Source organism: Phocoena sinus, chromosome 11 (genome assembly GCF_008692025.1).
Source record: "Phocoena sinus isolate mPhoSin1 chromosome 11, mPhoSin1.pri, whole genome shotgun sequence".
Lineage (NCBI taxonomy): Eukaryota > Metazoa > Chordata > Mammalia > Artiodactyla > Phocoenidae > Phocoena > Phocoena sinus.
The window spans coordinates 36,542,945-36,558,314 of record NC_045773.1 but is presented as its reverse complement, the minus strand read 5'-3'; the positions used below and the strand labels follow the sequence as shown (position 1 = coordinate 36,558,314).

Genomic DNA, 15,370 nt, shown 5'->3' with positions numbered 1-15,370 from the left:
CCCCTGGCTCTGTTGGAGGATTGGGCATCCTGTGGGGGATTTGCGGTTTCTCTGGAGGGCAGACATCCAGGCAGCCTCTTTGCTCCCAGGAGTACCGTGGCTGACAGCGCCATCTAGAAATTTTCCCGTGGACACTGGCTCTGGTGCCCAGTGCTCTGCCTAGAACTCTAGTGGGATAGAATGTCTAGGTCATGGGGGACAGGACCCAACTTGGACCCCAGGCCCTGACAGTCCATGCCCTGTCCAGGAGGTGCTAGAGGAGTGGCTGAACTGTCAGCGGGCTTGGCTCTACCTGGAACCCATCTTCAGCTCTGAGGACATCAACCGGCAGTTGCCGGTAGAGAGCAAGCGCTACCAGACCATGGAGCGGATCTGGAGGAAGATCATGAAGAATGCCTACGAGAACCGGGAGGCGAGCTCACCCGGGGATGGGAGGGGGAAGCTGGGACTACCGGGGAGCCTCCTGGTCTTGTCTCTACTGAACAAGAAAGACTGGAGGACAAGTCCAAGGCTTTGGTCTTGGCCCGTGTCCCCCTGGGTGGGCTCCCCAGTCTTGAGAGACATTCCTCAGAAACACAGCAGTTGATGGTTTTCCCCTTGGAGATTTTCAGTCCACAGTAGTATTTTTATTATTTAATTAAATTAATTAATTAACTTTATTTGCGGTACGCGGGCCTCTCACTGTTGTGGCCTCTCCCGTTGTGGAGCACAGGCTCCGGGCACGCAGGCTCAGCGCCCATGGCTCACGGGCCTAGCTGCTCCGCGGCATGTGGGATCTTCCTGGACCAGGGCACGAACCCGTGTCCCCTGCATTGGCAGGTGGACTCTCAACCACTGCGCCACCAGGGAAGCCCCACATTAGTATTTTTAAAGACCCTGACAAGTCCTACAGCAAATCAAATTACTTGGCTTTGGTTAACCCTATTTATTTTGATCATAGACCTCTTTTCTGTGGGGCTGACAGGGGTGATGGAGGCAGCCCCTGGCTCGGGGCAATTTTCCTGCCCCCGTTTCTTCACGGGCCCCACTGAAGGTCTCTACGTGGCAGGCATGGGTCCTCTCTGAGCCCACCTTGCTGTTTCCCAGTCAGACCGCTCTTACTTCCAGTTTCTCTCTGACCCGGGCCATCCAGGTGATCAATGTGTGCTCTGACCAGAGGCTGTTGGACAGCCTGCGGGACTGCAACAAGCTGCTGGACATGGTGCAGAAGGGCCTCAGCAAGTACTTGGAGACCAAGAGGAGCGCCTTCCCCAGGTGGGCACCACTGGCCCATGCCCACTCTGTCAGTGCCTGCCCACGAGGCTGGGGCCCCAGTGCCCCTCCAGGCTGGGGTGCAGGGATGTCAGTGGTACTGGGGCAGCTGGGACCCAGTGGCTGCCTGACCCACTCCCTCACCCCTGTTCCCCTGGCAGATTCTATTTCCTGTCTGATGATGAGCTACTCGAGATCTTGTCCCAGACGAAGGACCCCACAGCTGTGCAGCCCCACCTACGCAAGTGCTTTGAGAACATCGCCCAGGTGGGTAACTGGGCCAAGGGCTCAGGGCCAGGAGCACTGGGGCACCTTCCCAGGGAGCACACCTCTTCTCTCACCTCAAGTCTCTTTAGCAGGAAATGAGGTGGCAAGTGAGATTCCTGGCTCTTAGAGACATACCTGGGGCCTGTGGGAGGAAGGTCAGCTGCAGAGCCCTTGGCTCAGGGTTGGGGGACCCTTGCTCCCAGCTCACCCAGGGGATCCCTGGCCCCTGCCATACACTGAGGTTCTGGCTAGGCTGAGAAACCCATGAGGACAGAGGGTCCTGACTCTCCTTCTCCTCATCTTCGTCTATGAGGGAGGCCACACAGGCTTGCGCAGGAGGGGGACATGCAGGGCAGGCTTAGTCCCCTTCCCCAAGTGGGCTGTGCCACAGCTGGGGACAAGGCAGTCCCATCTTGCCCACAAGCAGTCAGGGAAGGCCCAGCCAAGGTGGAGCTCTCTTCCAAATGTGAGAGCCACCTTCTGAAGGTGGAGGGCACAGGCAGGGTCAGCGCTGGGGCTCTGGTGGGCAGGGCTTCTGGGCACACTGAGGGTAACCCCACTCTTAACTGCCCCCTGCCCACAGCTGCTCTTCCAGGAGGACCTGGAGATCACACATATGTACTCGGCAGAGGGTGAGGAGGTGCAGTTGTCCTTCTCCATCTACCCATCCAGCAACGTGGAGGACTGGCTGCGGGAGGTGGAACACAGCATGAAGGCCAGTGTGCGGGACATCATCGAGAGAGCCATCAAGGCCTACCCCACAGTGAGCCACGCCTCCCCTCCCAGCACAGCCTCCCAACCTACTCGTTCTTCCGTTTGCTCCTTTCTCAGTGCCTCTGTGCTCTATCACGGGGGCTGGGCTACCTGTCTACCTCATCCTCAGTCAGCCAGAGTGTCTCTGGGGGCAAAGGGTCCTTGGGGCCCACTCAGGGAGGAATCTGAAAACAACCTCTAAAAAGTGAGAGTGGCTCCTAGTGATAATCAGTTGCTGTGGTTACGTTTCGTGCACTCACTGTGTGCCAGGCCCTGCGATGGGACTTCACCCCCATTACCTCTCTCAGCCCCACAATCAGTGGCTAGCCTGGGTGTTAAGCCTTATCCTACAAAGTAGCCGAGAGATGTTTCCTGCCCAAAGGGCATGTGATTCATAGGTGGCAGTCAGGATTTGAACCCAGGACTGTGTGTTCCCCAATCCTGGGCTCCCACCCCTCTGCTTCCAGGTCTCCTCTGCAGAGGAAGTAATGACTCTGCCCAGCCCTGAGAGGCCCAGAGCTTAATGGCTTCTCTGCTTTCGAGGTGGAATTAACAACCTGAGACCAGAAGCACAGATGACATTTAAGGGAAAAACAGTGTGCAGGGTCGGGGCTGGCAGCTTCCTGGGTCAGCCCCGTCTGTGTTATCGTCCCAGATACTCAGGACTCAGTGGGTTCTGAACTGGCCTGGCCAGGTGACCATAGCCGGGTGCCAGACCTACTGGACCATGGAGGTGGAAGAGGCTCTGGAGGCCAGCAACCTCAGTACCCAGCTGTTCCCCCAGCTTGCCCGGCAGGTGAGACTCAAGGGGGTCACCATCTGCTCCCCACAAACACCCCACACCCTGGGAGAGCCCAGGCCTTCCAGGAGCTTTGTTGTGTACTGATCCTGGAAGAGGCCTGTTGTTGGAGCCAAAGAGTAGAAAGTCAGACACCCTTGAAATGAGTGTCTCATGACCAGCCACAAGTGGGAGGTATTGGGGCTCTGAGGGGAGCTCTGAGGACAGGCGGATGCCCCTCACCCTAAGGTCACAGTGGGAGCCTCCTCCTGAAGCCCTCCTGGGCTACCCCGCAGCCTGCGCTCACTCTGTGCACTAGCTCCTCACCACACTCCTTCCTCAAGCTCCTCGCCAGGCCCCACCACCTCACCTGGCCCTTGACACCATAAGCTGCAGGGAGGCAGATGCCATGCATGTGCCTCCATTTTTATCACTTCCCTGCCAGACTTCCCATGTGACCAGTGCCCTGCCTGCCCTCCCCCTGCCTGGTCACTGCACCCCACCCATCCCAGACCATCAGAAGCCCCCAGAAAAGAGGGGTGGTTCCTGGCGGAAGCCCACCCTCTGAACAAGGGAGGGGAAGCCTGCCTGCAGTGTGGCCCTGCCCATTCCTGATGGTGTCCCCTGACTCCTGCAGCTCAGTGACCTGGTGGCACTGGTGCGGGGGAAGCTGTCCCCCATGCAACGAGCTGTGCTGTCAGCACTAATCGTCATCGAGGTCCACGCCAAGGATGTGGTGAACAAGCTGATTGAGGAGAACGTGGTCAGTGTGAATGACTTCGAGTGGATCTCACAGCTGAGGTGAGGAGGCAGGCGGTGTGGCCACGTCCAGGGCCAGAGCAGCAGCAGGAGGGGTCAAGGGATGTGGGGAGTCAACTACAATAGGGTGGTCCCAGCCCTCGGGGCCCTGGGGCAAGTTGGGCGCCTAGATGACTTCACTCCCCAAAATAACCGCCTCTCCCCTACCACATACCCTGCACAATGGACCGTGGTCCACATGGCCTGGGAACCTATCTCCCTGCAAAACCAGGTACTACTGGATGAATAACAACCTGTACATCCGGGTCGTGAATGCCAAGTTCATCTATGGCTACGAGTACCTAGGCAACAGTGGGAGGCTGGTGATCACGCCCCTCACGGACAGGTGAGTGCCCCCCTCCCCACGTACCCTCCCACACTGGGCCCCTCCCTCCAGTTCTGACTGGCCCAGGAGTCCAGGACCCACAAGGCACAGTCAGTCCATCAAAGGTTAGTAGCTCAGCTTTCGGGTTTAAAACTGGCTCTGCCTGTCATGGGCTGGGCGACCTTGGGCAGGTGGCTCAACGCCCCCTATGCCTCAGTTTCCTCTGCAGCTTCCTCAGGGTGGTTATGAGAGTTTTGTGAGCTGATGTGTAAAGCTCTTAGCACCTGTGTGGTGCTCGGTAAGCATCTAATGGGTGTGGGCTTTACTGATTTTATCAGTCAGATCCTCCTTTCAACACTAGAGAGGAATTGATTTTGAGACAAACAATGGGCGAGTCCCTTGACAAAGTGAACACTTCTCTTCTAAAGCAATCAGTTGTTTCCTCTGGCTGTCTGTATTTAGTAGCAGCTGGATTTTCAAATTGGGTTTTGAGGAAAGGAAGGGAAGAGTGGCCACAGGTCAGCCATCCTGGCAGGTCCCTGAGCCAAGCGCTGCAGGGCCATGGGGTGGGGGAGCACTGGCCAGGTGGACGAGGGCTCCAGTCCTGACCCTGGCAGCCAGGGCTGGGCCCGCCTGGGGCCCTGAGAACGGGGAGGAGCAGGAGCTGCCCCTCCACAGGGCCCAAGACAGTGGGGGATGGGGGCTGTCTCTCCTCATGCCTTTGGAACTCCTGAGGAAGGTGCACAGCCCACACCCATCTCCTCTCACTCCCACAGGTGCTACCTGACCCTGACTGGGGCCCTGCACCTCAAGTTTGGGGGTGCGCCAGCTGGCCCAGCTGGCACAGGGAAAACTGAGACCACAAAAGACCTGGGCAAGGCCTTGGCCATCCAGACCGTTGTGTTCAACTGCTCTGACCAGCTCGACGTCATGGCCATGGGCAAGTTCTTCAAGGGCCTAGCCAGGTAAGGCTTGGTGTGCAGGTGGCACAGACAGGGCAAGAAGGCTGAGCTCTCCCGGGACATTGCCGAGAGGAGCCTCACGGTTTGGTGGAGGGGAGGGGATGGGATAACAGGAGTCAAAGGCTCGGCCCCTGGCGGCCACTGGGACGGGGTGGTGGGTGGTGGGATTGTGGCTGAGCTGACAGAGAGCGCCACTGAGGGCTTCCTCCCCAGCAGAGTCAGCGGGGGCCCCTGGAGGTGCCAGGTGGCTCTGAACTCATATCCCCCCTCAACATTCTCCCCTCAGTGCTGGGGCCTGGGCCTGCTTCGATGAGTTCAATCGCATCGATATCGAGGTGCTGTCTGTGGTGGCGCAGCAGATCACCACCATCCAGAAGGCGCAGCAACAGCGGGTGAGCCTCCCGGGGGCCACCCCTGTCCACGCCCCCCGCAACTGACCACGTTTTTCCTTCAGCTATACCCGTCCCGCCCATGCCGCCTTGCAGCCCCCCACACTGGTGGGGTGAGAAGCCAGGTGCTCAGGCCTGCCCTAAACCCAGCCTCTCTCATCTCACAGGGGACTGGGGTCCCCCCAACCCCAGAAGAGCTGTCTCTGGGGGACTTCTGAAGCCAGTCGGGGAGCCCCATATCCTTACCCCACTCTGGGTACAGCTCCTAGGCCAAGCTGCAGTAGATGAAGCGGTCCCTCCCCACATCCTGACCGTTATGGAAAGTCCCAGCCATTTGTCCTTCTAGTTTTGTTCAGGGTGGCCAGAGGTCTTCTCCTGGGGATAAGAGCTGGGAGGCTGGCAGGTGTCCCAACCCCAGTAAGGCGTGGGTCCTAGTAAGGGCTGCGTTTGCCCAGGTCTAAGGAGAATCAGTGTTGGGAAATGGGGGTGGAAGAAGATATGTGAAGGGAAGGGGAGCGGGACCTGGGAGGCCACGGGTAGCCAGTGGGATCAGAGGTCTTAGGCCAGATCCTGAGAGAGGAGCCAACCCATGGTCAGGGGTCCAGTCCAGGCTGACCAGTTATAGTCAGGACAGGGACATCAAGAAGGGATGAGGGGGAACATCCAGAGGATGGGGCAGGTGAGCCAACCCCTCCCTACCCCTGTAGGTGGACCGCTTCATGTTTGAAGGTGTTGAGATCCCACTTGTGCAGTCCTGCGCTGTGTTTATCACCATGAACCCAGGATACGCTGGTCGCACGGAGCTGCCCGATAACCTGAAGGTGAGTTCGGACCTAGGTTTGTCCAGGAGGCTGCTCAGGGTATTGGGAAGCACCAGAGCTGTGGCCTGGGCTCAGAGATGCTAAAGCACTTATGCAAGTACACACAGCTGCTGGATATCAGGGACTGTGCTTCCCCATCGCAGCCCTCCTGCCCAGGGGCCCTGAAGCCCACCCCCAGCCATGGAGAGGAGGGCCCAGGCTTGTCCTCAGGGCTTGGGAGAAGGTAAGGGGCAGGTTCAAGTCAACACAAAGGACCGGTTTCTAACGGGCAGAGGGATCCACTCATAGGGGCATATAAGCCTCAGCTGTGGTAGGCGCAGTGGAGGGAGGATCCAAGCGTTGGTGGGGGAGGAGGGCAGTGAAGCTTCCTTCAGAGGACCAGACAGTCCAGAGAGCAGGTGGTGCTCTGGGAGGGGAGGTTGGCCTCTCCATTCACACGGACACCATGTGCCCCAGGCACTGTTCCGGCCTGTAGCCATGATGGTTCCAGATTACACCATGATCGCTGAGATCTCCCTCTACTCCTTTGGCTTCAACGAGGCCAATGTGCTGGCCAAGAAGATCACGACCACCTTCAAGCTATCCTCCGAGCAGCTCAGTTCCCAGGTGAGGCCATGCCCTAACCAGGTTCCAGGGTCTGAGAGCTGCTGCCTTCCCCTAGCAACCCTAGGAGATAGGTATTACATCCCCATTTCTCAGCTGAGAACACTGAGGTCCTAAGTAGGCAGGAGCCTGGCCAGGCTCATGTGGTGCACAGGGGAGCTGGAGCAGGAGCCGGGAACAGATGCCCACCTGGGCCAGTTCAGGTGCAAGCGAGGGTCAGCCAGTAAGAGACCAAGAGCCACACAATCCAAGGCTGGATAGCAAGTGCACCTAGGTCTCGTGGGACCAGAGTGGGACAACCAGCACCCCCTCCACCCGAACCTCCCAACACCAGGGCCTTCCCCTCAGTGAGCTGAGCCCAGGTTCTAGGGCACATGCTGTTGGTATAGGCACCAGCACTGGTGGATGAGCTTTCCTGTTTGACTCCAGTCTCAGGCAGGCTCCCCCTTTGCAGTGGCAGAGATGAGCCCTAGCTCTGGGCTTACATGCTCCCAGCTTAGTTTCTTAATGGTTCCAAAAAAGTCCCTGGTGTCACCCTAATGGGCCCTCTTTAGGTGACCTGCTCATGCATGAACACCCATCACTGTGGCTTGGGAGACCATACTGCCTTTGACCAGGTGGGGCCCACCGAAACCCATGGGCTAGAGGAGCATTCTGTTACTGGGAAAAACAGCAGCTGTCCACAGAGTGCACCATAGGTGCCAGTGCCTCCACACACCCTTCTTTCTAACCATCCACTTTCAACAATGTACCCCCTCAATAGAGCAGCTATCCCCACATTGTTCTGGAAATGCAATCAACCCTTCCCAAGTGCTGATGACCCAAAGCCAAGCCCAGTCTCTTCATCCAGCTCCAAGTCCAAGATTTCTGGGAAATGTGCTGGTCTGTGGGTCAGGTCCAGATGTAGCTTCCTGGTCTGGCACCATGAGGCAAAATGATAAGTTTATTTCCAACACACCTGCTATATAATGGAGAGAAACAGAACCAGAGGCAAAAGCGGGGAAAGCCAAGGTAGTACGGCCGAAAGGGTGGGTCTGGAGAGATATGATGAATGTTAGAAGGAAGCTTAAAGGCCATCGAGGCAAGTCTGCTTGTGGCACAGATGGGAAACTCTTTCATCCCCTTTTTGAACAAAACTTGAGTGCCTCCCTGCCCTTGGCGCTGTGCTGGGACTACAGGGATTGAGCCATGACCAAGGCAGACTCCTCACTCTCAGGGGCCAAGAGGCAAGCAGGGGTGCAGGATAGGTAACCTGGTAAGGGGAGTGGGCCACTGGGGCAGTGAAGTAGAGGGCACCACAGGAACCCAAAGTGGGGCACCTGGCCCAGGCTGGGGAATGCAGGTGGGTGCGGATGGCCTGCAGGGGAAGTGACACCAGCTATGAGCTAGGCGATGAGGCACGGCCAGGTGTCAGGTGGGAGACAGTGTTCCAGACAAAAGACCCAAGAGGGACAATGCTCACCCACACCTCCTCCTGTATGGTGGTGACAGGATCACTATGACTTCGGGATGAGAGCTGTGAAGACTGTGATCTCAGCTGCCGGGAACCTTAAGCGAGAAAACCCCAGCATGGATGAGGTGAGCTGCATCCAAAGAGGTGTCTGGGGAGTGGGGCTCTAGGGAGACTCTGGAGCAGCTAGAGGGGTGTCTGACCTGGGCCTCTGCTGCAGGAGCTGATTTGCCTCCGGGCCATCCGAGACGTGAATGTGCCCAAGTTCCTGCAGGAGGACCTCAAGCTCTTCTCTGGGATCGTGTCTGACCTGTTCCCCACCATCAAGGAGGAGGTGACTGACTACGGCATCCTAGACGAGGCCATACGCAAGGCCTGTGAGAAGAACAACCTCAAGGACGTGGATGGTGAGCCCCTGGCCCTACCGTCCTGTGGTGCCAGAGGAGGGCTGGGTCCAGCCCCCCCAGGTTGCAGTCCAGCCTCAGGGTCCTTCCCGCCTGGCCAGGCATGCGGCAGGCTGGGGCTCTCTGCCCCTATCTCCGCTGGGACACTTCAGGTGGTGGGAGTCTAGGGAAAAGCTCTCCTTCACTCTCACATCAACACTTCTGACACCAGATGTATGGGGTTTTACCCCACGCTCATCAATTCTCGAACACAGCTGTGTTCTACAATTCAATTCAATCCTGACATTAATCAGAGTTAGCATAGACCCCACAGGTTACGGGCTCAGTCCCACAAGACTGCCCCCACTTCAGATACTAGTCACAAGTACTGGCTCCCCAGGTTACCCACAACCTCTGTCCTATTTGGCTACAAATCAGAGGTTCCCATGACCCCGCCCCCCTCCGGCTTGATCATTTGCTAGAACAGCTCAAAGAACTCAGGGAAACACGAACGCTTGCTGATTTATTATATAATAAAGGATGTGATAAAAAGGATACAGATGAACAGCGGGATGAAGAGATACATAGGGCGAGGTCTGTCCCTGTGGAGTGGGGGTGAGTCACCTTCCCAGCCCGTGGATGTGTTCACCAATCCAGAAGTTCTCCAAACCCTTACTTTTGGGATCTTTTTCTGAGGATTCATCATGCAGGCATGGTCACTTATTAACTCCACTTTCAGACCCTCTCCCATCTCCGGAGAATGAGGGTGGGCCTGAAAGTTCCAAGCTTCTTCCGGTGACCAGTCCCCTCCCAGGAGTTCACCACCAAGAGTTGCCTCATTAGAACATAAGATGTTCCTAACACTTGGGAAATTACACAGTTAGGAGTTCTGTGTCAGGAACCAGAGACTAAATATTGAAACTTGAAGGTTCTCCAAGCACCCCTATTTACAAGGGTTTGAGGAGCTCTGCATCAGGAACCAGGAACAGAGATTGCCTATTATTTCACAGTGGGGAAGCAGGTGCTGCCCTTCCTCCCCGTGGAGGAGCAGTCACAGCTTGGACCACACCCTTGGCCTTGTTACTCCTTGACAGAGGCTCTCCTCTGCCTCATCCTCACCTGCTTGGGGTGGGAATGGGGTTTGATGTCTGGGTTGGGGGAAGATGATGAGCCCATCCACACCCCTGCCCTTCACTGTTCTTCATTAAATATGCGGCCCTAAGCACCCCCCAGGCCTGCTGAGGCCCCAGCAGGCGAGTTGAATGAAGCCTCAAACTCTTCTCTCCCTCACGGCCTTGGGGCAGCTTTGCCAGCACCAAATAACTGGATCTTGTTCCTTTGGCAGGGGCCCCCAGACCTGCATCGCTCTCCTGGACCCCTCTTCTTGGGCTAAAGTGATGTGCTCATTCCCCGCCTGTGTGGGTCTGGCCTGCCACTGCAGCAGGCAGCTGCCCCTACAGCTCTGGTCTTGGTCAGTCAGAGACCCTGACCGACACCGGATCTTTTATTTATTTATTTATTATTTATTTTTGGCTGCATTAGGTGTTTGTTGCTGCGCGTGGGCTTTCTCTAGTTGTGGTGAGCGGGGGCTACTCTTCTTTCAGGTGTGCGGGCTTCTCATTGCTGTGACTTCTCTTGTTGCAGAGCATGGGCTCTAGGCACGTGGGCTTCAGTAGTTGTGGCATGCAGGCTCAGTAGTTGTGGCTCACGGGCTCTGGAGCACAGGCTCAGTAGTTGTGGTGCCAGGGCTCGAACCCGTGTCCCCTGCATTGGCAGGCAGATTCTTTTTTTTTTTTTAAAGTTATTTTTAGCATTCAGGATTTCTTTTTTTTTTAATTTATTTATTTATTTTTGGCTGTGTTGGGTCTTCGTTTCTGTGCGAGGGCTTTCTCTAGTTGCGGCGAGCAGGGGCCACTGTTCATCGCGGTGCGTGGGCCTCTCAATGTTGCGGCCTCTCTTGTTGTGGAACACAAGCTCCAGACATGCATGCTCAGTAGTTGTGGCTCACAGGCCTAGTTGCTCTGCGGCATGTGGGATCTTCCCAGACCAGGGCTCGAACCCGTGTCCCCTGCATTGGCAGGCAGATTCTCAACCACTGCACCACCAGGGGAGCCCGGCAGGTGGATTCTTAATCACTGTGCCACTAGGGAAGCCCCTGACCCTGGATCTTGTCCCTGGGATTTTGCCTCATGTTGGCCAGCACTTCCCTGGGGCCGTGCTCTCAGTAAGCTGGATGGTAGCTTTGGAACTGAAGTTGATTTTGAGGCCTGTGACAGTTCCTCATTGAGCAAGCCTGTGCCAGCTGGACACCCGACCAGTGGATGTTAGGGAGTAATAGTCACAATGGAAATAATGGCTGGCCATTAGCAGAGAATTCCTGCTCTGTGCCAGGCTGTGTGCTCAGGGCTTCACCTGCCTCTACCTATGAGGTAGGTACTACTGCCATCCCCATTTTACAGATGAGGAAACTGAGGTGCAGGGAGTGAGGTAACCCATCACAGGTCACACAGCAAGCTAGTGTCAGGACCAGGATCTAAGCCCCCACTCTGATCCCTTGGCTCCCTGCCATGTCCTTCCAGGATTCCTGATCAAGTGTATCCAGCTGTATGAGACCACGGTGGTGCGGCACGGCCTCATGCTCGTTGGGCCCACGGGCTCTGGCAAGAGTAACGTAAGTGTTCCCTGTGCTATACAGTAGGTCCCTGTTGGTTATCTATTTTAAATACAGCAGTGTGTACATGTCAGTACATGTACATGTCAGTTCCAAACTCCCAATCTATCCCTCCCCCCACCCTTTCCCCCTGGCAACCATAAGTTTGCTCTCTATACTCCAGTATAAAATAAAAATTAAAAAAAAAAAAGACTAATATAAGTGGAGCCTAGCTGGGCAGCCCAGTACCCAGACAGTGGACCTGAGGGTAGAGCAGCCTCAACAGGGGTCTTGGCCCCCACTTGCGCCTCCTTGGCCTTTAGAATACCATCCTGCCGTGGCCCACAACCCACTTCAGCCCTTCTCTCCAGCGAGCTTGGAGGCTTACTCTTGGCTGGCCCTTCTCCACAGTGTTACAGAGTCCTGGCAGCTGCCATGACGTCGCTGAAAGGGCAGCCATCCATCAGCGGCGGTGTGTACGAGGCCGTCAACTACTATGTGCTCAACCCCAAGTCCATCACAATGGGCCAGCTGTACGGGGAGTTTGACCTGCTCACCCATGAGTGGTGAGTGGCCCGGGACTCCTCCAGTGACTGCCCTGCTCCCAGACCTTTGCAGGCTATGGGTCGTGGGCCGCCTCCCTCCCTGAGCCAAGTGGAAGGTCGGGAACTCTGGCTTTGGAGCCCAAATGCCTGGGACTCTACCCACCACTGCACTTGCTCACTGAGTGACCCACCTCACCCCCTGGGCCTTTGTCCCTCATCTGCAAAGTGCGGGAAAAAATGACACCATTATTATGGAAGATGGCTGGGACAGTGTAGCACATGCTGAGCTCTCAGTACATGTTGACTTTTGTTAGTACCCACGAGAGGCTGGTGGTCTCTCTTGGGGCCTCTGCTCCTGGGCTCAGATGTGCATTTTAGGGGAAGTGCACCAAACTGGGAGAGATGTCAGCACCTGAGGGTTTTCTCCAGGGCTATTCTGTCTCTCCAGAGAAGTCTCCAGTCTCCTGCTGGGGTGTCTTCTTGGTCCCAGTGTTCTGGAACCCAGTGGAGGATGGGCACTGAAGAGGGGCGGTCACCCATCTTTCTGAATGTGGGCCTGTCCAGCTTCCCCCATTTCTGGTAAAGGGCCTCACCCATGCCTACTCCAGGCTCTTGTGTGGTTAGGTGAGGGCCTGGGGATCAGACCAGAAAAATGCCCTCCTACCCACCCCCTTCCCTGGCATTTGGTGCCTCTGAAGTCTGAGGCTTCTTGGGTTCTCTGGCAGGGACTAGATATATCTCATGACCCTGCTTTCTCTGCGAGGTCATTTACCCCTTCTCCACCTCTGTCCATCTTCCGGGACTGTGTGGACCTCTGTTTCTGTGTTGCCTCCTCCCTCATCTTCCTTTTCTTTCTTTTTTTTCTTAAATTCCAGGACACTATAGTTTTTTGTTGTTGTTGTTTGTTTGTTTTTTGTAAATTTATTTATTTTTGGCTGTGTTGGGTCTTCGTTGCAGTGTGCAGGCTTCTCATTGTGGTGGCTTCTCTTGTTGTGGAGCGTGGGTTCTAGGCGTGTGGGCTTCAGTAGTTGTGGCACGCAGGCTCAGTAGTTGGGGCTCATGGACTGTAGTGTGCAGGCTCAGTAGCTGTGGCGCACAGGCTTAGTTGCTCCGAGGCATGTGGGATTTTCCCAGACCAGGGCTCGAACCTGTGTCCCCTGCATTGGCAGGCGGATTCTCAACCACTGCGCCACTGGGAAAGTCCCCTCATCTTCCTTTTCTTTTGGGGATATTACTTTTCATTCTCCTTTAATAGAACTTTAGTGAGGACTCAGCAGGGAGAGAATATAAGCACACATTTTCATTATATTTATTATACCAAAAAGTCCCATTTTCCCTACTATAATTTTTAAATGAATGAAGATATTTAAGAAAAAACAAAAGCAGAGCAGGGCCAGCATGGATCCAGGTTTCCCTGGGAGCCAGCTGTGCTTGCCGCCCTGCCTCCCCTGCACCTACAGCCCTCTCCTCCCTGGTGGCTGCAGGACAGATGGGATTTTCTCCTCCCTCATCCGGGTGGGGGCCATCACCTCTGACACCAACAAGAAGTGGTACGTGTTCGATGGGCCGGTAGACGCTGTCTGGATTGAGAACATGAACACGGTGCTGGACGACAACAAGAAGCTGTGCCTCAGCTCCGGGGAGATAATCAAGCTCACAGAGGTGTGTCTGCCTGTCTGCTCACTCTGCTCTCCTTCGCAGCCAGGTGGGCCCAGGGCACACCACGCTAGCCAAGCCTCATCCCCCTCCACCCTTCCCTCTTGGGGCCACAGCGCCATCCCCATCCCCAGGCTCCTGTACTGCAGGCACGTCCTACACAGCTGCTCAGTGCTGCCCTTTCGGCAGACCCACTTTCTGTGATGCTCCGAGCCCAGGGCCAGGACAACTACCCCAGCTCCTGGTTGATGCTGTGCCTCCCAGGCCTATTTGCAGTCATATCAGCCGATTCTGGGTTAGGCATACTGGCAACGTGCCTGGAGTCTGGAGAACATAGGAACAGCTGCCTGGTGGGAAGTGTGGGGCAGTTCTTAGAGAAGGAGGGGTATTGCCTGAGCCTAAGAGCAGCCAGTCTCTTGAGTCCTTCTGAGAACACCTGGATGTCAGTGTGACCCTGTGTCCATGTACACAGGTGCGGGGCTTTGGAGCAGAGCACACAGCTCCCATCGGATATCCCCAGGGCTCTAGGGACCCCAAAATGCCCTGACCCGAGGCTGGCCAGAGGGCTCCCAGGAATCTCCTTAGACTCCTTCTTGGCTTCTGGGGAGGGCTGTGTTATCAGCTGAGGGCCAAAGGGTTCCTGCATTTGCCCCCACCCCAGTCCTGTTCCTGGCCCAGCGCCTGCCCCATGGCCTGCCCACGGTTGCAGGATGGGCAACACCTCCCCATGGCCCCGCAGCCCTTTCCCCTGCTGTGGAGGCTGGCGGCTGGCCCACTCACGCAGTTCATCTTGGCACCAGGCGATGACCATGATGTTTGAGGTGCAGGACCTGGCAGTGGCCTCCCCAGCCACAGTATCCCGCTGTGGTATGGTGTACCTGGAGCCCAGCATCCTGGGGCTCATGCCCTTTGTCGAGTGCTGGCTGAGGCATCTCCCTGCTTTACTCAGGCCCTTTGAGGAGCAGTTCAAGGCCCTCTTTGTCAGCTTCCTGGAGGTGAGTGAGACTACAGTGTGCCGGCCCAGATGGGGCAGCTGGGTGCTATGGCCACCAGCCACAAGAGCTGGGTGTCCATCCCTTGTAGGGGTCCATCACTTTCATCCGGTCCTCAGTGAAGGAGGTGATCACCTCAACCAACAGCAACCTGACCATGAGTCTCCTCAAGCTGCTGGACTGCTTCTTCAAGCCCTTCCTGCCTAAAGGGGTACGGCTCTGAGCAGTGGGCTGGGGGCCTTCTCTCCTCATCTGAGGGCCCTGAATCCCAAGTCCAGCTTTCTGGAAGACAGAATCAGATTGGCTCACATGGGTCATGGGACACCCCGACCAGTCTGCTGCAGACGCAAAACTATGGCAGAGGCCAAGGGATGGCCCCCACCCCCTGGCTTCCTCAGGCCACTTAGTTCTGTCCCCGCCTCTGTCCCCAGGGCCTCAAGAAAATACCTCCCAAAAAGCTGAGTCGCATCCCAGAGCTGATCGAGCCCTGGTTCATCTTCTCCCTGATCTGGAGTGTGGGTGCCACAGGGGACAGCGCCAGTCGCATCAGCTTCAGCCACTGGCTCAGGATCAAGATGAAGACAGAAAACGTGAGAGGCGGCAGCCCCTGGGCTGGGGTCCAAGGTCTGGGATGCATACGCTGAATGCTGGGTGTTTTGGGGCCGTCCCCCAGGCCCCGGCCCCCAGAAACAAGTAGCCACGCAAGCCACCGGGTCTCACCGCCTGGTTTTCCCCCGGTCCTTCACA

At 56.5% G+C, this 15,370-nt stretch overlaps 1 protein-coding gene across 1 annotated transcript in view; it reads left to right on the top strand.

Moving 5' to 3' along the window:
* Positions 1-15,370, top strand: part of DNAH1 (dynein axonemal heavy chain 1) — a 101,691-nt gene that overhangs the window by 60,614 nt on the left and 25,707 nt on the right. Inside the window, exons 22-40 of the mRNA XM_032650102.1 lie at positions 248-412; positions 1,133-1,254; positions 1,413-1,518; positions 2,102-2,281; positions 2,927-3,067; positions 3,687-3,850; positions 4,080-4,193; positions 4,949-5,137; positions 5,421-5,526; positions 6,231-6,344; positions 6,801-6,950; positions 8,439-8,525; positions 8,618-8,804; positions 11,360-11,451; positions 11,842-11,996; positions 13,460-13,637; positions 14,432-14,626; positions 14,715-14,834; positions 15,055-15,213. Of these exons, the coding sequence (XP_032505993.1) occupies positions 248-412; positions 1,133-1,254; positions 1,413-1,518; positions 2,102-2,281; positions 2,927-3,067; positions 3,687-3,850; positions 4,080-4,193; positions 4,949-5,137; positions 5,421-5,526; positions 6,231-6,344; positions 6,801-6,950; positions 8,439-8,525; positions 8,618-8,804; positions 11,360-11,451; positions 11,842-11,996; positions 13,460-13,637; positions 14,432-14,626; positions 14,715-14,834; positions 15,055-15,213 (2,724 nt within the window). The remainder of the gene's footprint in view (positions 1-247; positions 413-1,132; positions 1,255-1,412; positions 1,519-2,101; positions 2,282-2,926; positions 3,068-3,686; positions 3,851-4,079; positions 4,194-4,948; positions 5,138-5,420; positions 5,527-6,230; positions 6,345-6,800; positions 6,951-8,438; positions 8,526-8,617; positions 8,805-11,359; positions 11,452-11,841; positions 11,997-13,459; positions 13,638-14,431; positions 14,627-14,714; positions 14,835-15,054; positions 15,214-15,370) is intronic.